The following is a 23,548-nucleotide window of genomic DNA, read 5'->3' on the forward strand; positions in this document are numbered from 1 at the left end:
ATATGCTTTTTCCACACAGACCATTCTCCATACTTATTGATTTTTAATTTATAAAACGTATTTTGTAAAAATTTTTCTACGAAAACTTTTGATCTCAATTCTCATTTCCAATTTAAAGTCTTTGTCTGGAATATTCTTAATTAAATTCTCTAATTATACAGTTTTGCATCTATATCAATTTAACGAGAATTAAGATATGGGGGGAAAAAAATCACTAAGCGTGTAAGACTGTATCTCTTAAACAATTTTTGTTTTTGTAAATTGTCCATACAAATAATTTCCTTTAAAATCCTGAAATAAATTTTAAGGGGAGTCTCAATTCATTTAAAATAACAATTTATTTTGGTGAAAATTAATATTAGTAAAAATTCGAAGATAATAGAAAATGTAACACAAGAATTATAGTAAGAGAAAGAAATGCGAGTGTAATGCTACTTGGTAACTTTACTGAGCAAGAAGAGGTGTTCTTTCTCGAACTCAAAGCTCCAAGGATTTACCTAATACTTAGGAACATTATCTCTGAATTCCCGACAATGCCTATCAATGTAGAATAATTACTTTCTATGTGTTTTTTTATTAAAAAGATGTAGGAGACTTTCTCTAAAATTTGTCCAGTCTCCAGTATTTAAGTCGGCTATATTCAGTTTTTTCAGTTCAATATCAATGTAGGGGAAGTAACAGTACAATATACGGAAACGATAATATACAATGTATGTACTCAAAAGGTATTTGAGGGAGAGTTTAACTCGAAAAGTCTTTATGGACTCTCCATAAAATTCCCTGTAAACTTACTTATAAAAGTGATTAAAACTGTCCGGTAGGATCGTCAAAAACTGCACGAAAAAGTGTAACGTTGAAAAACACCCAACTTTGACAATTTTTTTCTCTTTTTCTGTAAATGATAAAATTCCCAAATTTTCTCTACAATATAGGGCAAATCCTCCTTTTAATAGATGCCATAAATGAATGCAATGTTTAAAATATTGGAACTATTTTCGAGACAAAATCACTGAAAACCTATTTAGGTAGAACTCCGGGACCTCAGAATGGATGTTTCCAATGAAAATTTAAAATAGAAAATTTGCTCGTTTCTATTCTATCTTCTTAGATTAATTAAAGAAAGAAAAAAAGTATTTACAAACTCAACTTACGAGAAGATAGGACTGGATGTGGTTTTGGCGATGGTTTGATATCGTACAAAGGTTTTATTTCCTTTTCCTCATTTTTCTTTTTTATCCTGTTGAAAATGAAATCTGGATCTTTCCCTGCTTTTATACATTCTTTTCTGATGATCTGCACAGAAATTAAGATTTTCAACTTATAAGGCTGTTAGGATGTTGCGGGTTTTGGAGGATGTGCAACATTCATCTAATCACTTTGGTGCAATGTTCCTTCTTTTTAAAATGTATTAAGTTTTGCCTATGAAATGTAAATTTTAAAAAGTGTACAATTTTAATAAGAAGTAAATATATTTTAAAAATTTGAATTTTGAAAAAATCCAGTTAATAGAGCTATCAGAAGTGATCACACCAAATTTTACAATAGCAAGAAGCTCCACTTTACAGAAGGAATTTTTTACTTCTCTGAGATTTTTCAAAAATAGATCCTACGATCTACTCTGTATTGTACATACATTACTTACCATATTTTTATAACTTTTATTTGAATAATTTTTCTAAGAAAATTCCTTTCAGTTCCAGTTCCTTGTGAGGAAATGTTGTTCCAATACTAAGAAAAGCTCAAATAACTATTAACAGAAAATGATGCCTACCCTGTAATATTTCTTAGCTAATTATTTCTCATAAATATATAATGTAGAAAGTATTTTTTTCAAGTTGGAGTAAATTTTCAGAACCATGGTGGTCTAATCTTTTGTTATTGTTTATTTTTGTATTGACTAATGTATTTTTTCATTAAATTATATTTTAACGTCATTTCCTTGACAAAGAAAATAATTTAAATTAAAAAAATAATAATTTGTCTTCTGAATCACTTACAGATAAAAGGTGAGATGAAATTCAAACGGGCAAAAAAGTAACGGCTGTCTTTCTTTTAATATTTTAAAATTATACATTTATGATTAAATTACTATCATTATTGTTTATCACTATTTTGATTTAATAATTTAACGGGCACATTATTGTACGACTCTGGTGGTTGGAGGGAGGGGAATTGTAGATGTACTTTCTTGTGAAAAATCGACGGAAATGTGAAGCAGTCTGTTTTTCTTTAGCTATTTCAACTCAAAGTTCAATTTTAGGATCCTTTAGTTCGAGAAATATTTCCAGCCAACTTGGAGGAAATGGCTTTCAGATCCGAGAAGACAAACTTTAATTTCCTCATAGCGGAGGAATGTGCCCTCTCACTTCTTCCCAACCCCCCGGTTGCCCTCCATTCGTTACTTCTTCTATTGCTGGTATTGCCAACACGAGTATCCCCTTTTCTAACCACCCGACTTCCTCCTCCCCTTCAAACAAGGGAGAGCGTCTTCGGGCAACCTTGTTTTCTTTTGTACAGGACTCATACCCTTTATTATTGCAAAGAGTTGTGCAAAGTGCTGAAGGCACCGGAAGCGTCTCAGTTATCATCGCGGTGGCCCCTCTAATTCTGCTTGTTTACCATCTTCTTTGTCACCCGTTTCACTTCCTTTTTGAGACCTCCCATTCAGAAGTGTAGGAACTAAATTGAATTATGCGACATAACTTATAATTAACATCTCAATTAAAAGTCTGCTCTTACTTTGTTTCCCCGCTACCATCTTTTACCCTGTTCGTTCTTTCAGCCTGCACTTTTGCCAACAATCTGCATCCCTCACAATCTTTCTCTGTATCCAATGATCGGAAGTACGAGTGATCTTTCCCATATACTACTTTTAACTTTACAGTTCGTCAGTTGGTGTAGCAAACATTATGAAACTTTAAAAAAAGAGTGAAAATCCTAATTGACTTCCTTTGATCTGCAAGTTTCATAAGCCACATATCGCAAGTAGATACTGTAACGCAATCAAAGTAACAGACTGTTTTTTCTCTTCATCCTTTGAACTGACAGCATCCGCTATAGAGCTGAAAAAAAATCGTTCCATCCACTGAGGTACCAGTTACCGGTGGGACTTGAGGAGTCAATGATTTGACTTTACAACAGAGGCTAGTAATATGTATTTGCATGCTGATCCTGAATCATTTTCTGCATAATGTAGTAGAAGAGAAACAACAACTCTCTCTTACCAAAGTGAGTAAATTTACAGCCGAAAAAAGAGCTGTTAATAGAAGAAAGGAAAGAAGCAAATTAGAGAAGGGGAAAAATCTTTTTACGATCTATTACTCTAAACTCTAATCAGTAATTTTGCTGGAGACGCTCAGAAAATAGGCGCTCTCATTATTCAAGCTCACTATGCTTATTCTAAACGCTCATTCAAGCACGCGAGACCATATCTAGAATCTATAACTTCGTCAACAAACCTTTAACTTGAAGCTGCAGAATTAATAAATCTGATTTTACTCATTATTCTACGCCACTACTACCATTCCTCATCATTACTTCATGTCGTAAAAATCTAAGTATTAATCAGTTGGTCCGTATTTGTAATTTTAAAATATAGTAGAGTGTTGTATTGTAGTTCTTAATCAATAGTTTACCCTACCTCTGAAATTCTGCGGACATCCACCCATTCACATAATCATATTCTCTTAAAACCTCCATAGAGATATCTTAGATCCTTCACATGTCTCTCCAGCTCAAAAGATCCAAGTAGACAGAGAGATATCGCTCGGAACACCCGTCTCCTTTTTTTTCGACTGGATCATAGTCAGCTGGAAGCTCAATGATCTCCAAATTGGTCAAGCGATTTTCTTCGGATTTGTAACATTTTAGTTAGCTACTAATACCTTCTAGCAATGAACACCGAACAATACACTGACTAAAATACATCCTTTTCGGAATTTCTTTAAAATGATTTTTTTTTAGTAGCAATTTTACAAACAAACTTTACTGATTATTGTAAATATAGTTAAATTCAAATATAAGCTTTAAAAAAAAAAATCAAAGTGTAAGTTTTAAAAAAAAGTAGCGATAAAAATTAACATAATAAACTTTTCCTGAAATCTACAACAACCAGTCTAAATTTTTAATATGGATTTTTTAGAAACTCATTTAATTCACATTGCACAATCTAGGCTGGTTTGAACTTAATAGGAATTCTGAGGTAACCTTCTTTCTCCAAAACTCCACTGAAATTTATTTTCTCAGAAAACAAGGTTCCCATAAAATTTTAAGAAACTAAAATATTCAGAGATTTTACCTTTTTATGAAATTCATAACTTGCGTAAGTGCTCCAATGTTTATTCCAAAAATTTTTAATTTTCTCCTCTTGCAAAATTAGTTCTTTCCTTGAAAATAGATAAAGAAAATATCACTACGTTTAATATTAAAGTAATATAATCAAGAAATTATCTAATCACTAAAATATATACTAACAAGAAACGTTCTGCAGGAGAGAGCCTGGTATATCACCAGATTTCCTTAACCATTATCCTCGAATCTTTTCCATGTAAGTAAGGCTCTCCTGAACGCGCTACGCAAAGTATTAGTAAAACAATGTTTTTTAACCTAAATAGCGATAGGCGTTTTTCATCTCGTCACAAGTCTAGCACTCAGGACTAGACTGATAGATTCCGTGGCTATTGATTGGAAGGATCACAACGTCTGTTGTGGCTTGGCGTACTCATTTACGGGCTGATATATTTATGTAATGAAACAATGAAGGATTGTTCAGAGATACGTTTCAAGGATTTGAGTTATAATGTATTCAGAATAAATGATCCTAGAGATGTCTTAGAATATCCTAAAAGTTTCGCTAGTGTTTATTAACAGTTGGATTCGTTCTTTTATTTTAATCAGAATTGAGTTTTTACCCTGAGGCGATTTGAAGTAAGAGATTCATTTCTGTTCTTCTTACTTTCTCACATACTGGTTTTTCACTAGGTTCATCAATTTCAATTCTTCTTTATATTTACAAATGCAATATACTAAGACTAATTTCGTGTAGAATTTAACTGTTCTCTTGGTCGGTGTACCAATTAAGTTGGATTATTTCACATAAATAAATGTAAACTTGATTCTGCTTGAAAGACTTAATCAAATTTTTCTCCCAAACGCAACAGGGCAAACAATATTAAAAATATAATTGGAATGTAATTAAATTTTAAACCATTCCTAACAGTAAGTACGAAATGTAAGATGGTCGTTTTGGGAGTGTAACTTTAAGATGGTAGTAGAAAAGTAAGTTATTGCCTTCAGTGAAGTCTAGATAAAATAAGTATTCCACGAAGTTATTCTCAGATTTAGGAAAAAAAAAAAGCTTGAATAAGTAACAAATAGTTTTAAGGAAATAATTTTAACGGAAATGCAGTTTTCCTGAATACTTGTTTTTCACTTCACTCTCCTCAAATTTTCTTTTTGAAACAAAATAATATTTAGTTTAAGAAAACTTAGAAGAACTGCAGTAGGAGAAAGTGATAAGTAAAATAGCAATGAAAGCTGATTTTGTTTTTCACCCCATTATTTCTGAGTTTAGTAGAGGTTCCTGCCCTACAGAAATAACAGGCGCCCGCAGTACGGGTGTGAAAACTCTAGTACTAATAGACTCCTTTAAAACCCAATTTGGCATGGATCATTACTGTACGATATATTTTTAACCACCAGACTATTTGGAGTAAAAATTTATTGTTTATCAACTATAAATAATAGAGAAAACTCTTGATATTTCTTCAGCGGAAAAACTAATTCAACTATTATCAGAATAACTGAGAAAAATCTTTCTAAACAATTAAATTATATTATTTACTCACATTTTTCCATCGTATAAGAATTCGGATTTCCCTGCCATTGTTTCTGCTCATCTAGAACTTCCAGAGTACACTTTGTTAGTCTAGTTGCTAAGAGATCAGGTCAATATTGACTTAAAAATTTGTGCCAAGAACGCCAGTAACGTTACTAAAGTTTGAATTTATTTATTTCCTTTAAACAAAAAATACGGTTTAATAGTTTTTAATAAAATAACAATTTAATGTTTTTTGAAAAAAGTTTTTCACCTACAAGAAAAGTTCTTAAATCTTACTATAACTTAAATATCTAATAATTAATAAGTTTCGGTAAAACTTAAAATTAGAAATCACTCTGAATATTCCATACTCAAAGAAAAATAACATTTTCCGCACTGGTCCTTCAAAATTATTCATTCATTTCCTAATTTTTTGTTTTATTATTTGAGTATTTGAAAAAAAAATCAATTCTAATTGATTCTCAACAGCTCAATTCTTAACTGCTCAGTTGCATTTTTCGATCCACTGACTTTAGTTTGGAATTGCATTGAATAATTGTTCTGGATCCGTACCTGCCTGCAGCTAGTGTACTTGGCGCTCCACCCAATATACTCTTTGGTTTGATATATCGTACCACCAATTTCCCGCCAAAGAGAGTTCTTTCCCGCAAAAAAAACTCTGAACTCGATAAAGATCAAACCTACATTATCGACCATAACATAGAAAATTTAGAAACGTTCGCAAAATTCCTTTTGTTTCTAAGGTCACGCAATTCCTAGAAATCTGAGAGCAATTTGGTAATTTCAACTTGGTGTGAAAACATTTTCAGGTATGTTGGTCTTTAACGATGAGCAGTGTAACCTTGGAAAGTAATCCTTTAAATTGTATTTCTGCCAAACGCTGATAATGTTTAAGCATGCTATCTTCCTTAGTCGATTACTTCAGTAAGGTTGATGAGATCCTCAAGATATTACGACATTAATACGTTAGTATTCTGCATTTGAATTTTCTAATGAAATGTTTTGCTTAATTCCTTTTTTCTTTTAGTGAACTGGGGACTAATCAGGTTCATTCCAACTAAAACAAGGTCGTCAGGCACCATCTGATAAATTAATTTTGGACGAGTCGTAAGAACAAAGAGTAAAGTGTCTTTGCATGGAGCCACTTTCCACACGATTTGCCATAATGTATTCTAGCAGACCCTTACTTTTGCTGTCGAGGACCACATTTTATTTTAAGGACTGTTGAACCACTCAGAAACCTCTATAATTGTTAAGCGCTATCTTATCACAAATAATCTCACTTAAAAAAGTTTTTAGAGATTAAAACTGCTTCCAAGTGTTTTTTGAACAACGTTAAGTCATGACTACGCTAACAGAAGGTGTGGGATAGTGTTTTTCTTCTCCTTTTCTTGTTTTGTTTCACTGTTTACCTCTTTTCAAATTCTTTTGCAATTACAAATAGCTCTGGAAGTGTCGATACTCACTCTTAATCTTGTTAGACAACACCATCATCGGCAAAAGCAAAACTAGCACTTTCCTGTTGACTAGCCACTAATGTTAGTTGACAATCTTCTAAGTTGGAGTATAACAATATCGGCGGCTCCCTCTGCCTGAGGCAATTTAAATTCCCAGAGACTTTTTCTTGCAAATAAATTGGCGATTAGATACTTGAAATTCCATTAAGGATTCCGGGTCTGTATATCTTTAGGCGAGAGGTAAAAAGTCATATTTCTGGTGTAATGAACTCATTCTCCAAAATTTACAACGGGACGCAATACATTCTCTTGCGAGGCGATTGAAGACAAAAAAATAATAAAGTCAAGAAATCATCGACAGAGATCATTCTTCAAGAAGAGATTTATTTTATCCAGGAAGACGACACAGGCGAAGATTACAGAGATTTCCAAAGTGCATCATTATGCAAATCAGAATGGTGATAGATGAAAAAGTAAAAAGAAAGTGGTCATTACCATTAAGCTGGCGCTGGTAGAGAGGGAAAACAGTATGGCGGGTGTGAGCGGTTAGTGTGGGTGGATATGTATTCTTGAATAAATGTTAGAAAGAGAGTAAAGTTATTGTCAATGTTGTGGTGGCATACCGCTATAGATGTATAGCCTGGTTGGGTGTGTGGAGGCAGACAGCGGTGGCAGCTGTGGTGCAGCAAGTGTGTGTCCCCTAGGTCGCACCGAGAGCCGGTAGTGTGATGAGCGAGCCACCGACTGCACCGCCAAGGGGCGGCCAAATAGATGGGCGGTCTTAGTTAGATGTGCAAGAGGCGGCAAGACCAAGAAGAGAAGTGGAGGGGACACAGGTGTACCGGCTGCTTGCTGCAATCAATATCTTGCCAACTCGTGCATATTATTTCCAAATAGTACCTTCCTAAAAAATATATGGCGGCCGCTCCCTCCACCTCCAAGTTCACACGCCAATCTCCCTTTCGCGACCAATATAGTGGTGGCCATCTTCTTCCCATAAAATCCTGTGTTGATCTTCGTTTAGAAATTGATAAAACTTAATTTCCAAGTTCAATATCTAAAGTGGTGCAACTTTGTTTTTTTGCTGGCTAGGTTATTAATTCCTCCTTTCCGAGTTTCTATAAATTAGTTACCGTTCTCATTCTGAGACTCTAATTCAAGGCTCTAAAGTGAATAGATCCCATTACTCTACAAATTTCTGCCATATTACTTATACAATTTCTTTAGAACATATAAATTAACTATAGGCACGGTAACACAAAACAAATCCCCGTGAAAGGGGTTGAAAGAATGTTCCGAGAGGGGCAATTTTTCGTGGATGGGCCAATTTTTTTTAAAAAAACAAAAAAATTATGGTTTATTTATTAGTGTGAGCGCTCGATTCTTGGCCATCTCTTATTTTAAGGTGCATCACAAATTTTCAAAATTTTTTTGGGAAAACTTGATGAATAAAAATAAGAACTAGAAATTTAAGTCATTAATAAAAGGATAGCTACCTTATAAAAATTGGCATTTTTTGTGATGGGGGAAAGCAAACCGACTCTGGTTCGAATTCCAATTCTGGTTAGATATTTTATGTTCACAAAAAATGATTAAAATAAATCTTATAAAATGTGATTTCTTGGCTTGTACTTATATTTGCGGGGGCAAAAGTATCGCGAATATCGCTGGAATAAGCGAAGAGCCGCGGCTAGTGTGCAGCTGCTCTGGTCTCAAACTAAGAAGGAACTAGTTTATAAGGTTATTACGTTTTATTTTTTATAATTTTTGGTATTAATGAACATTTTCTAGTAAGGAACCGTTTACGCCATTGCAATTTCTTTCACCGCACCCGCATGTAGAAATAAGTATTCGAAAATCTGGCCAATTGAGAAATTTTGGAGCAAAAATAAATAAATTGTGGTTCGTTCTTAAACTAATGAATTTAGAAGACGAATTAATTAGTTTTTCCTGACAAACTTTCCAATATAATTAATAATATGCAAGTTAATGAATATGTCAGAGTTTAGCACAGTAATTAGAGCGCACAGCTGGCGCGAACTGCACTCCTGCGATGATAGATGGTTGTTGCTAACATAATAATCGATTCTACATATTCTTGGTAATTAGAGACTATTTGAACAAGTGTGAATATGTCGTAAAGGTTACACATGAAACATGCTAAGACTTATCTTTAGTAAGGGTAGAAGGGTTAAATTTCTCCTCTGTGTGTAGATTTTAAACGTTACGGTGTTTTGAGAGCAAAATTGATGGACGCGAGTAAACTTGCAACGTTTAACTTCTTACTAGACAACACTCACTCTGTGTGTCCTAGGTATGCTGATATAATTTTGTAGCATCGTTGAGGTCTATTATTTTCCGAATTAAAATCCTACAAACTAGAAGACTAAACTTAAATCCTAGAAGTTCCAGGCCCACTCACTCTCACGTAGAAATAAGTACTTAAAATTGATAATAAAAAATCTTAAAAATGTTCAATGTTGTATTTATATTTTTGTATTTTTTTCTATCTGTATTTCTAGAAATTTTACATAACACTTATCTTTTCATTTTCTTAGAATAATAATAATAATAATGAAGAAAAGCTCAAGTTAATTTTGTGTTCAATGAACTTACTAATAAAAGGAAGGAAAATTTGGAAGGACAAAAGCTCTTAATTTAAGCGACCAACTCCACCCTAGTCTTTTTACCCTCTAGTCTGGAAAGTCACAAAGACTTACTTTAAGAACAGTAATGGTAACACTATCAGCAGCTGCTGAGAACAACCTTTTTTTTACTTGCTGCAATAAGGGACTGGGGACATTTCTCAAGAAGAAACAGAAGAATGAGTCACTCCATAATTTCTCCTTTACAATTCAGCGGCCATGGGAATGGTAAAAAGCGAATTCTAGTTGGCGAGAACAAGAACTTAATCATAACTTAATTTTTCAATAATAACTAGATGTGAAAAAGAATTATCTTGTCTTCATTTTAGCTTTTTATCTCTCAAAGACTTAGAATGCAATCTACTCCTGCAATTGAGACTCCTTGGTCGACAAAAAACTTTTCGACCTCTATAGAGATATTCATGGAATTACATCCAATCACTTTTTGCACATAATTCCTGTTCTGTGAAAATTAGACAACGTTATTTGTGTAACTGCAATAGTTGTTTCTATATGCGCCGGGGCTAACAATAAAAACTATTTTTAATTGACAAACTGGGGATTTAATTCTATTATTTTTTTTAAATATTTCAAATTATATGTATGTAATTAATAAATAATAAATCATAGAAGAATATTATTAAAAACAATCAGATGAAATAGGGAGATTTAACTAAAATTCTATTTTGTGCAGCAGATAGCTAGCTATATTGTAGATGAGTAAATGATATTGTGATTTCCATAAATTCGGGATGAGTAAAATTGATTGAAAAATATGAATAAATTGGATGGTTCTACGATTTAAATTAAGCCATGATTTATTAGATTGAAATGGAATAATTCATAATAAGTATACAGTGATTATACAGTACTATTTAGCTTTTTTTTGGTGACTGATTGATTCACCGAAGGCAAGTTAATGTACTGCCATTACAGTCTTATTTTTTTTTTTTTCGCAGAGCTTTAAGACTAAATTAACTTCAGGGCTTTCACTGAATTAACTAAATATTGCGTATTGGTATTGATTCATAATCTAAGTGTGTAAAAAAAAATATTTTTTTTACGTTTATAAAACCTCAAAGATTACCTGTTAATTTCTTTAGAAGTAGAAAATAGTAAAATTCAGTACAATCCCTGTAAACGAACCACTAACTTTAAATCCCTCATCATAAAGCACACTATACACTGGCTGCTAGCATTACTTCTAAACTCATATCTATCGCAGTTCAGGAAAACAAATGCTGTCCATTTATCCAGATAATTCTCAAATACGCAGTGAACGTTGTATGTACGAGACATGATTTAATAAATAGGTCAGGTAATTTATGTTTAGCAGATAACAGGGAATGACCATACTTTAAAAAATATCTTACTAGGAATGGCTCTCGCAGAGGTGACAAGTGTAAATTTAATGCATAAATAGAAATTCAGATATATGACATTAGGATTTATACACTCCCGATCTTAACTATTTAAATGTCTATTAAGAATATTTTTGTAGAAAAACATTTTGGGTTTCCATTGCCATTTGTTTCTTTTTATCTTTAAAGTGAAGCGATCAGAGAGAAATTGCTGTATACGTTAAGGGTAAAATTATAAACTGCCCTTCCTGGCGAAACAAGCCTGGAATTCCAGAAAAACTTTATAGACTGGAATAGTTCAAGTGAGGTGGGATCCATTACTTTAAGTAGATACACCTTGACTGGAGCCGCTTGAATATTGTATGCGACCGCTACCAGATGCATTATGCAGTTCACGTAAATATCTTTCATTTCTAAGGATGCAGTAGTATCTTTTTACATTTCTAGCTTTCTTCCCAAAACAACTGATTTCTTTTTTATTCTCTAAAAATACAACTAAGTAATGGCTATATCTTGTGCATACAAGATAAAAAAAAAGTTTTGGATTCCACTCTAGCGTCTTCGATTGTATATTTAATGGTACATCTCACATTTTGCTATTTGAAAGTATTCATTGGTTCAGAATAACCCAATTATATCTCCCTAGGATTTCCACAAGGCAGGTACAGTCACTTAGTACTGTCAGATACAGTATATATACCGCTAAATTGACCTCTAACCCTAATACCTTTCAAATAATACAATCCCGTAAAATTACATAGCGTTAGGCTAACATTCCAGAAAATTTGACTAACGTAAAATCACAACCATTTAGGATTAACTTTAATGAAAAACTAATGCTGTTTCAACTTGCCAAGATTTTACACATAAAAAAAACCTTTTTATCATATCTGCTGAAATTCAGCTTCTTAATTGACTTCTGGTTGCACCAAAATACTTTCCTCAAACTCCTATCCTTTTGAAGCATCCAAATCTTTTGAATAACACACAGACTACATTGATTCTTTCAAAATTCATTGGCGAAAACAATCAATAAGTTTTCACACTACTTTTTTATCTCAGGCGACAAACCTGCCCAATCTTCATTTTAAACAAAAAGCTGTCCCCACAATCACCATTACAAGCTAACCAAGCTTCTACTAGGTGGATTACTGAATCGCAATTCACATTCTAAAAAAAATTTACACAACAAATAAATATAAGGTGAGGAAAAAATCTTCGGTTTCAAACTAAATACATCAAATAAAAACTTAACACACAGAACGAACTAACTACTTACAAAACACTGTAATCGTTTGTGTGATCACACTTGATTTTTTTCATTCCTGAATTACAATATCATCCATCTGTAAAATGATGAGTGTAAGGTAGCAGTAACATTACAGCTAAATATAAATTAACTGCTTTCAGGTGACTACAACCTTCCCAGAAAGGGTCGAGACATTTTTTAAAAAGTGTATTAGGATCAAGCGCTTTACTGTAGAGGTTCCACTAATAGTTCCAACGTGCAAATAATCTAAAAAATTTCCAATCTAGTGTCCAACGAATTTAAAGGATTGTAAAAAGTTGGTATGCATCAACTTCCTTAACTAATATAATCTAATTGTCCTAATCTTGCAGCTTTGTGTTATTCATTTTTCTGTTTTAAGATGCTCCCTACAAACATGAAGAGTGAAGAGTGCGGAATTTATTTTAAAAAGACCGTTATTAACTGTTATGTAACTTTCACTGCTATATATTTCTCAATGTTTTGACTCGTATATTTGTTTCAATCTAAATTTTTGAAGTAAATTTCTTACTAATATCGAACAGTTGTTCATTGTTATAAAACCGTTCATTACACTGAAATGTCTCCTTAGAAGGATGTGCTCCACACCTCGCATAGAACTGCTCTAAAAATATTATAATAGATCTATGAGGTGGGTGTAGTTATACACACAGAGAAAACCGTAGGAGTCCTTTTTAATATAATCTGACAAATGTAATAAATCCATACAATAATGAAATTCACCTCTGGAATTATCTTTTATCGAATTTGAGTATAAATTTAGTCTTTTTTTTTTTATGCTGTATAAAATCATATCGCCAAATGATACTTTAGCCCTCACCAAAATCGCCCAACGTTACTTTTCCAAAAATGTCCTTAAGCGAAGTTTCCCGAAATTTTTTTTAAATAAAAGTTAGTGGACCTCTATGAATACAATCAGTGCAGAAAGTTTAAAGAAAATAATAGGAAACATTTTTGAGAAAATCTCTAAAAAAGGAAAAAAAAAACCTTCAGCGAAGTTCTACATCCGTATCATAGATTTTGACCTGAAAAAAACTTTTCGTCGGGTCCCAAACTAATGACTAAACGATGCATTAAATTTGTGTTTCCTGTATTTCTTGTTTTTGAACAAAAGTGCAGATTAATCTGAATAATGTAAAAAATACACAGTAATCTAATATATATAATTTTGCAAAATCAGGGAACTTTAAAACGTGTTTACCGGTCAAAACTATAAGAAAAATTTAACATACTCACAATACTTCCTCTTACCCTTAGAAATTAAGAAATTGCCCGATAAGTTATAAGTTATAGTTTATTAAGTTTAAATTAAAAATGAAATTTTGAAGTAAGTTATAGAAGAGCGAGGTGGGGTCTCTCTTGATTAGAACTCATAGAGCGCTACGTGGCAGCTAGCCGAACTCTATAAGCATAGTGCAAGAGGTTATATGGCTGGAAAGTAACCTGTTTGTTTATTGCCAGTGCTTCGAATTAATTGTGTAAATTTGAAGTTTTTAAAACGATTTTCATAAAAAGTAGTTTTAGAATTTTAATATCATTTATTGACTGAACAGTTTCTGTAGTTTAAATTTTAAAAAATGTCTTATATGTTAAGTCATTTACACAATGGTTGGCAAGTAGACCAAGCTATACTATCAGAAGAAGATCGTGTTGTTGTAATTAGATTTGGACATGACTGGGATCCAACTTGTATGAAAATGGATGAAGTTCTTTACTCTATTGCTGAGAAGGTAAAAAATTTTGCTGTAATCTATTTAGTGGACATTACTAAAGTGCCAGATTTCACAAAAATGTACGAACTTTATGATCCGTGTACAGTGATGTTTTTCTTTCGTAATAAACATATAATGATTGATTTGGGAACTGGTAATAATAATAAAATCAATTGGGCACTCGAAGATAAACAAGAAATGGTTGACATAATTGAAACTGTGTATAGAGGAGCAAGAAAAGGTAGAGGGTTAGTGGTTTCACCAAAAGATTATTCAACAAAATATAGATACTGAATGTTTCTTTTGCAACAAATTGAGCAATTCGTGCTAATAATTATTTTTATTTCATGGAATATTTATGTAATCAAAGGACCATGAAATATTATAAATACACATGTGATAGATTACGTTTAAAGAGAAAAGCTGACTGAAAATCAGAAACTGAAATCCGCATTTAAGATTCTTTTTGGTTAGTGATAGACAAACTCTGAAAAATGGATTATCTAAGTCAAATAAGTTTTTTACCTACCGAAATAATAATTCCTAATTAATAACTTTATAAAAATAATATACTAATGTTTAATCTGAGTTCAATTTTGTAATTGTAATTTTTAAATTGTATCTGACGACTTTATAAACGTTTTATAAATAAAGTTGTAGATCTTGTTACAGTTATTGTAGTCTATTATTTTCCTTTTTTTTGGAGTCTTGATATTGATTTCGAATAATTAAGAATGAAAGCATTAAGGTTCTACGAAAATGTGAATGTCAGCAAATGAAAGTGCAAGATTTAAATAAATTTGATAAATATTTTTTTTCTTTCTTTTACTACTCCAAACGAAATATTGATATCATCATACAGATTTCTAATTTAGTGTTAACACTGGAAATACTCGTGCACGGCTTACCTGGACAAGTAAAAGAGGATTTTACAAAATGATATGTCTTTACGGCCAGCATAACAAAAAATTTAGCATGATCGCCAAACTTACCCTATCTATTAACAGTAAGTGAAACTAGAAATGCTATTTATCTAACTAATTTTTAGTAAACATTCAAAGTTTGAAGAAAACATACGATAAAATCGTTTGTGTGATCACACTTAATTTTTTTCATTCCTGAATTACAATATCATCCATCTGTAAAATGATGAGTGTAAGGTAGCAGTAACATTACAGCTAAATATAAATTAACTGCTTTCAGGTGACTACAACCTTCCCAGAAAGGGTCGAGACATTTTTTAGATCCCAATACATACAAATATTGAGATACTTATTATTATTGGGACATCTTATTGGACAGTATGACGTGCCGGTGATATTGACATCACAGGAATCTTGGTATTAACACATTCCAGAACGGTGTAGGAGCCCAGACTATTTCTCGCTCTTGCTTGTCATCATTTATAATTCGTTTGGTGCAAATATATTGCAAGTGATGGATTTTTTAAGCTTTTTTTTTTTTTTAAGAAATTTTAGGGTGAAATACTTGAGACTTAATGTGAATTTTGTGTTCAAAATTACTATTTAGATCCTGAGATTAGAAAAATTATGTTCGTGTCAAATTTTGGAAATTTATTTTACAATATCGACGGATATTTTGAAAATTTTCTCTCTGAATTTTACAAAATGCTTTTTTGCCACAGTATGGTGAGATTAAACGCGGTATGTAGAGGAACCCAATAGCTTTATGTAGCAGAAAAAATAGACTTGATTTTTCCTCTTAATAAGAGGAAGTAATGCAATCTTGCAGATTTCGACTTGAGTTTTTATTGGAAACGTTAAAAAATAAAAATAAATAAATAACCGAAACGGCCTTTTTACTGAATTGATTTTTCTTTTTTATTGGGAGTCCAAAATCCGATTTGGAAAATGTGCGATTGCACAGTACAGCTTTTATTTGGGGCTTAATTGCGAGGTATCATAATGTATTACAATGCAACATAACAAGTTAATCAAACGGAATAATTCTGAAAATAACACGTATTAAGCTCGTATTATGTGAACTTGCAGACACCTTTGTGCTAATGTACGTATTAGATACAACAAATAGCTGTACCAAGCAATAGATATTTAAAAGAGATAAGCGTACGGATCAATATCATTCTATAGGCGAATGACCTTTTGTTAACTATGATTATTTTAATAATTATAATAAAATCCAATTTATTTCAAAACAGACTGTTTTGCAGTCTTAGCTGCTTTTTTTGCATTTCGCACTGCTAGAGTTTTCTTATTCTTACTAAATTCAAGTATTTTTATTCGTAACCTTAGAATTTTCTTACACTACTTCATAGACACTCTCCTCCTCAACAAAAGTGCCAGCAGCCCCAAAGTATCTAATATATACATTCAAGAAACCTGTTAGAAAAGAATCACCCTGGTGTGGAACATATTCGCTGGTAATTGATATCAAGTAAAGATTAGATTAGACGCAGATGACAGGCAGGTTCACTTGTGGTATAATGGTACAGTAGTCAGGTTGTACACTTTTGTTAGTGTAAGCAAGAAAGATATCGTGGGTAGTCGTTTCTGCTGATTTACAGCGCTGCCTCCCGGATACAAGAACTACTACCACGGGACTATAAGTTTGGGGTTTAGGAAATAGAATCCTCACCAACCTTCCAATCTCCATCCTAAGCTAGTCTTGGAAGAATCGGAAGTGCGAGCAAGCAAACTTCCTGCTTTGATTTTTTCCAACACACAAACACACACGAAGGCTTTCCAACTTCAACTACTGTTACCATTGGTAACCGCCTTCCCTTCTCAAACTTTTCCTTACTTATTGATTATTTCCTTTATCTCAATTCTAGTCAGTGGATGTTGTGAACGTGTCAAAATTGAAAGAAAAGTGGTTTTTGGCCGCGAACATTTTCGTTTAATTTTCTAAATGAGATTACTAACTAAAATTTTCACGATTATAACTAATCAAATTTCTTTAATACCTTCATTTTAGTAAAACGGCACCTTTGACCAATGTATTCTCTTTGCCGTTGATGCCACACCAGTTAAAAAAATCACATTTTCCTCACTTACACATAAATAACTATTTTTAGACAAACTTAATTTTTTAACGCACTAACAATAACAACGCTAACCAAAAGAAAAACAGCTACGAGAGAGCTAAAAAAAAACCTCTTCGGCCGTTTACAAGTTAGAAAACTTACCAATTTACCATGCCAGGCGTTGAAGTGTTGTCTTCATCCGAGCTGAACGTCTTTGGAAAAGTATCTACCCCTTTAGAGACGAGGCTGAGGCATAGACCCAGGTCAGTATAACACGCCCATCAAATTTCCTAGCGAGATATCTCTTTACATGCCTGATGGCGTTATATCGACATGGGGGGCGATTCAGTGGCCACCATTTGACTCCTAAGGACTATTTCCTTTGGGGATACCCGAAAAACAAGGTGATTATTCATAACTTTTTTCTTTCTTTTCTTATTTCTGCTTACCTAAAAGCATTTCTAAATCTAGGTTTATCAGAATCAAGCCGGGATTGCATCTGTAGATGAACTAAAGCAGAGAATAATAGATGCCAGTAACTCGGTTAAATTCGAATCTATTTCTTTGGCAGTAAGGGAAAATTGGCAGGAAAGAGCATGTCTATGCATCTCTAATGGTGGTAGCCATTTCGAGCATGATCTGTAATATTAATGAGGAGTAAAATTTATAATAAAATAGTACTTTTCTTCTTATTCAATCAAAAAACCGTTATAATATTATCATTTTGACATTTCTTATAAGAATCATGTTTTCATTCATAACTTCTAAAATATCGCTCACAGAAAAAAACCGTTCAAGTAAATTTTTCTTTAAAAAAATAGAGGAATCTATTTCTGAAATAAAAACTACACCTCCTTATTTGAAAAAATGAAGTTGGTGCCTGTATCTCGCTTCTGGAAGCACCGTAAAAAATTTACAAATTAAATTTTTTCATTCGTTTCTGCAATCACCTCCTCGTTTGAATAAAATCTTTTTCCCGCCAGCCATTTCTTTATATTGGGGAACAAATAGTAGTCCGAGGGAGCCAAGCCTGGAGAATAGGGGGGATGTGAAACGAGTTGGAACCCTATTTCCATTAATTTTGCGACCACAACTGCTGAGGTGTGAGCTGGTGCGTTGTCGTGATGGAAAAGGACTTTTTTGTGGGCCAATCGTGGGCGTTTTTCTTGCAGCTCGGTTTTCAAACGGTCCAATAACGATGAATAATATGCACCTGTAATAGTTTTACCCTTTTCCAGATAGTCGATGAGGATTATTCCTTGCGAATCCAAAAAGACAGTCGCCATAATCTTTCCGGCCGAAGGAACGGTCTTCGCCTTTTTTGGCGCAGATTCCGCCTTGGTAACCCATTGTTTAGATTGTTCTTTGGTCTCAGGAGTGTAGTGATGTATCCATGTTTCATCCACAGTGACGAAACGACGCTTAAAGTCCTGCGGATTCTTCTGGAACAGCTGCAAACCGTCCTTGCAACACTTCACACGATTTCGTTTTTGGTCAAGCGTGACAATCGCGGCACCCATCTTGCGGATAGCTTTGTCATGTCCAAATGTTGATGCAAAATATTATGTACCCGTTCATTCGAGATGCCCACAGCACTAGCAATCTGACGCACCTTCACTCTTCTGTCATCCATCACCATATCATGGATTTTATCAATGATTTCTGGAGTAGTAACCTCAACAGGGCGTCCAGAACGTTCAGCGTCACTTGTGCCCATATGGCCACTCCGAAAATTTTGAAACCACTTATAAACTGTTCTAATCGAAGGTGCAGAGTCACCATAATGTTTATCAAGCTTCCCTTTAGTCTCCTCAGGCGTTTTGCCTTTCATAAAGTAGTGTTTAATCAACACACGAAATTCTTTTTCGTCCATTTTTTGAAAATCACTCGACTTCCTCGATTCAAACGAATGCAAAACACAAAGAAATAGACCGATCTGGCTGAAACTTGGTGTGTGTTCTTCCAAGAGATGCTACTAACTAAACATAACCTCGATACGCGCCAGCAGTGCTACGAGGGTCGTTTGAAAAGTCCGTGCAAAAATAAAAACTACTTAATTTTTTGGGGTAAACCTTTTTTATTTTTCAACATAGTCTCCTTTTAGGCTCATACACTTCGTCCAACGCTGCTCTAGTTTGTTGATCCCTTCCGAATAATAGGATTTGTCTAAGTCTGAAAAATAACCATTCGTTTCTGCAATTACCTCCTCGTTTGAATAAAATCTTTTTCCCGCCAGCCATTTCTTCATATTGTGGAACAAATAGTAGTCCGAGGGAGCCAAGTCTGGAGAATAGGGGGGATGTGAAACGAGTTGGAACCCTATTTCCATTAATTTTGCGACCACAACTGCTGAGGTGTGAGCTGGTGCGTTGTCGTGATGGAAAAGGACTTTTTTGTGGGCCAATCGTGGGCGTTTTTCTTGCAGCTCGGTTTTCAAACGGTCCAATAACGATGAATACTATGCACCTGTAATAGTTTTACCCTTTTCCAGATAGTCGATGAGAATTATTCCTTGCGTATCCCAAAAGACAGTCGCCATAATCTTTCCGGCCGAAGGAACGGTCTTCGCCTTTTTCGGCGCAGATTCCCCCTTGGTAACCCATTGTTTAGATTGTTCTTTGGTCTCAGCAGTGTAGTGATGTATCCATGTTTCATCCACAGTGACGAAACGACGCTTAAAGTCCTGCGGATTCTTCTGGAACAGCTGCAAACCGTCCTTGCAACACTTCACACGATTTCGTTTTTGGTCAAGCGTGAGCAATCGCGGCACCCATCTTGCGGATAGCTTTGTCATGTCCAAATGTTGATGCAAAATATTATGTACCCGTTCATTCGAGATGCCCACAGCACTAGCAATCTCACGCACCTTCACTCTTCTGTCATCCATCACCATATCATGGATTTTATCAATGATTTCTGAAGTAGTAACCTCAACAGGGCGTCCAGAACGTTCAGCGTCACTTGTGCCCATATGGCCACTCCGAAAATTTTGAAACCACTTATAAACTGTTCTAATCGAAGGTGCAGAGTCACCATAATGTTTATCAAGCTTCCCTTTAGTCTCCTCAGGCGTTTTGCCTTTCATAAAGTAGTGTTTAATCAACACACGAAATTCTTTTTCGTCCATTTTTTGAAAATCACTCGACTTCCTCGATTCAAACGAATGCAAAACACAAAGAAATAGACCGATCTGGCTGAAACTTGGTGTGTGTTCTTCCAAGAGATGATACGAACTAAACATAACCTCGATACGCGCCAGTAGTGCTACGAGGGTCGTTTGAAAAGTCCGTGCAAAAATAAAAACTACTTAATTTTTTGGGGTAAACCTTTTTTATTTTTCAACATAGTCTCCTTTTAGGCTCATACACTTCGTCCGACGCTGCTCTAGTTTGTTGATCCCTTCCGAATAATAGGATTTGTCCAAGTCTGAAAAATAACCATTCGTTTCTGCAATTACCTCCTCGTTTGAATAAAATCTTTTTCCCGCCAGCCATTTCTTCATATTGTGGAACAAATAGTAGTCCGAGGGAGCCAAGTCTGGAGAATAGGGGGGATGTGAAACGAGTTGGAACCCTATTTCCATTAATTTTGCGACCACAACTGCTGAGGTGTGAGCTGGTGCGTTGTCGTGATGGAAAAGGACTTTTTTGTGGGCCAATCGTGGGCGTTTTTCTTGCAGCTCGGTTTTCAAACGGTCCAATAACGATGAATACTATGCACCTGTAATAGTTTTACCCTTTTCCAGATAGTCGATGAGAATTATTCCTTGCGAATCCCAAAAGACAGTCGCCATAATCTTTCCGGCCGAAGGAACGGTCTTCGCCTTTTTCGGCGCAGATTCCCCCTTGGTAACCCATTGTTTAGATTGTTCTTTGGTCTCAGCAGTGTAGTGATGTATCCATGTTTCATCCACAGTGACGAAACGACGCTTAAAGTCCTGCGGATTCTTCTGGAACAGCTGCAAACCGTCCTTGCAACACTTCACACGATTTCGTTTTTGGTCAAGCGTGAGCAATCGCGGCACCCATCTTGCGGATAGCTTTGTCATGTCCAAATGTTGATGCAAAATATTATGTACCCGTTCATTCGAGATGCCCACAGCACTAGCAATCTCACGCACCTTCACTCTTCTGTCATCCATCACCATATCATGGATTTTATCAATGATTTCTGAAGTAGTAACCTCAACAGGGCGTCCAGAACGTTCAGCGTCACTTGTGCCCATATGGCCACTCCGAAAATTTTGAAACCACTTATAATCTGTTCTAATCGAAGGTGCAGAGTCACCATAATGTTTATCAAGCTTCCCTTTAGTCTCCTCAGGCGTTTTGCCTTTCATAAAGTAGTGTTTAATCAACACACGAAATTCTTTTTCGTCCATTTTTTGAAAATCACTCGACTTCCTCGATTCAAACGAATGCCAAACACAAAGAAATAGACCGATCTGGCTGAAACTTGGTATGTGTTCTTCCAAGAGATGCTACTAACTAAACATAACCTCGATACGCGCCAGTAGTGCTATCTCTCTGACTTTGCACGGACTTTTCAAACGACCCTCGTATCTCTCTGACTTTGCACGGACTTTTCAAACGACCCTCGTATAACATGCCTGAGATAATATTTTCTCTAACCGAGAAAATAAAATTAAAAGGAAAAGGCCAAATGATGTTTTTCAATATTCAATGAAAACGATTTTGGATGAAAAAAAAAGGGGATGGATTCAATTCTTAGAAGGATCTAAAAGATCCATAAATTCAAAGGAAGTTGAGAAATGAACTGTTCCATTTTTAGTTCAGTAAACATATCGTTTTATTTATTAGATTTTCTAGAATTTCCTTGAAAACAAGTCACCAGAGTAATCATGGCAAATCTGCAGATTTATTTTATATTTACTCTCAATTTATCTAGTTTAGAATTATCTAAATTAGTTTCTAGGAAAAAAAGGGTAATTGCGTGGGAATACCACACACAAGTCACGTGATCATTAGAATGTGTTTATATAGGTGTGCATGCATGTTGCTCTCAAAAGCAATATGACAGAGAACCGTGGAACTGTAGTCAACTCATTTTGCAAAAGTTGGCGTGACTGAACATGATTGTAAACAAGTTGGAAATAAAAGCGATATCCCGCGGCTACATTTGTACCACCTCAAACACACACGGCGAGTAGTTGCAACAGTGCAATATACTTGCATATGTAGTGTAAAACTAAAGTTGCAACAAAAGTGCCGTGCTCGCCACAAAACCCCATCATTAAAGTGCAACGGTTGCATGACTGCAAAGTGTACATATTTGCCTCCCTAAATAGAAGAAAGCGAATAATTTGTTGCATTTCTAGACTCCTTAGCTGGGGACCAGAAGTAATATTAAAACATCAATATATCAATCAATAAACGTTAATTTAAAAAAAATAAAATAAAGGAATAAATAGAGACCTCATTTTTTCACCGTAATTGTGAAGGTGATTCAAACACTTACACGACGTTAAAACTGTCGAATGCAGTTTGGCGTACATTCGGCCCAAGAGGTGCCTTTACGTGTACCCTCAACACAAGCTTGCGTGACCTACATTGTTTCGAAGTGTTTGCTGCAGGTAAATTGCCTGCTACTTTCACGCAGGTCTGGCCACTGGCTCATGGACAGTTTATTTAAGCAGATCAGTAGTAATTAATGTGTGGTCACTAGCAGGTAGCCTGCGTTATCCTATTACATGGGGATAACACAGATTTTGCACACTGTATCCGAACTTAATGGTTCTTTTACTTTTTGTTTTTTAGTTAATTTTCTTCAGTACAATAAAGTAAATAAAATAACGGAATAACGTTTTAATAATAATTCTATTGTTAAGAGGTAAGCCAGGCCTACGATCGTGATAGGCATCCTGGACTACTGTACAAATTAAAAAAGTATCTTCCTTCAACTTGCTCATTCAAGTAAGTATGGCTCAGCAATCTCTTATTTTCCAACATTGAGGGCGGAAGTACCGCAGCGAAGTACTTGGGCCCGTCTTCCAACAGGATACACATCAGACATACTTTCCACACTACTCTGTACATCAAGACACTGCCATATTAGTCATATGTACATATGCAACAGTTTCATAAATTTATACACACAAATAAAATCGTGGACAAAGAAGTGGAAGATTAAAATGACCCACAGGAATGCCACGTTTCCTCTATTCACAGCTTCTATTTACAGCGATCCTCTGCTCCTTGCACAGATCTCGTGCGCTCCTTCAG

The 23,548-nt window shown here is 34.6% G+C and overlaps 2 protein-coding genes across 8 annotated transcripts in view; one reads left to right on the forward strand and one right to left on the reverse strand.

Moving 5' to 3' along the window:
* LOC141462280 (uncharacterized) overlaps nucleotides 1-23,548 on the reverse strand; it is a 236,355-nt gene that overhangs the window by 1,422 nt on the left and 211,385 nt on the right. For 3 of the 7 annotated variants that reach the window (XM_074143988.1, XM_074143997.1, XM_074144005.1), the window contains 3 exons: nucleotides 5,847-6,015; nucleotides 4,298-4,385; nucleotides 1,152-1,293 (listed from right to left, as the gene is read on the reverse strand). In XM_074143988.1, the coding sequence (XP_074000089.1) occupies nucleotides 1,152-1,293; nucleotides 4,298-4,385; nucleotides 5,847-5,884 (268 nt within the window). In that variant the 5' untranslated portion in view covers nucleotides 5,885-6,015. Of the gene's footprint in view, nucleotides 1-1,151; nucleotides 1,294-4,297; nucleotides 4,386-5,846; nucleotides 6,016-7,919; nucleotides 9,753-17,468; nucleotides 17,741-23,548 lie in introns of those variants that run through there. The other 4 variants (XM_074144043.1, XM_074144025.1, XM_074144033.1 and 1 more) reach the window with 4 other exon arrangements.
* Dim1 (thioredoxin-like protein Dim1) lies at nucleotides 13,991-14,977 on the forward strand. The gene has a single exon (XM_074143978.1). It carries the CDS (start codon nucleotides 14,168-14,170, stop codon nucleotides 14,594-14,596), a length of 429 nt encoding a protein of 142 aa, XP_074000079.1. The 5' UTR covers nucleotides 13,991-14,167; the 3' UTR covers nucleotides 14,597-14,977.

The sequence above is a fragment of the Rhodnius prolixus genome, unplaced genomic scaffold, assembly GCF_049639745.1.
Source record: "Rhodnius prolixus isolate KJV_2025 unplaced genomic scaffold, Rpr scaffold_1, whole genome shotgun sequence".
In the NCBI taxonomy this organism is placed as follows: Eukaryota; Metazoa; Arthropoda; class Insecta; order Hemiptera; family Reduviidae; genus Rhodnius; species Rhodnius prolixus.

Bases quoted from the DNA above. Each gene is read 5' to 3' on its own strand.
- Dim1 (XM_074143978.1), top strand. From the start codon at position 14,168: ATGTCTTATATGTTAAGTCATTTACACAATGGTTGGCAAGTAGACCAA.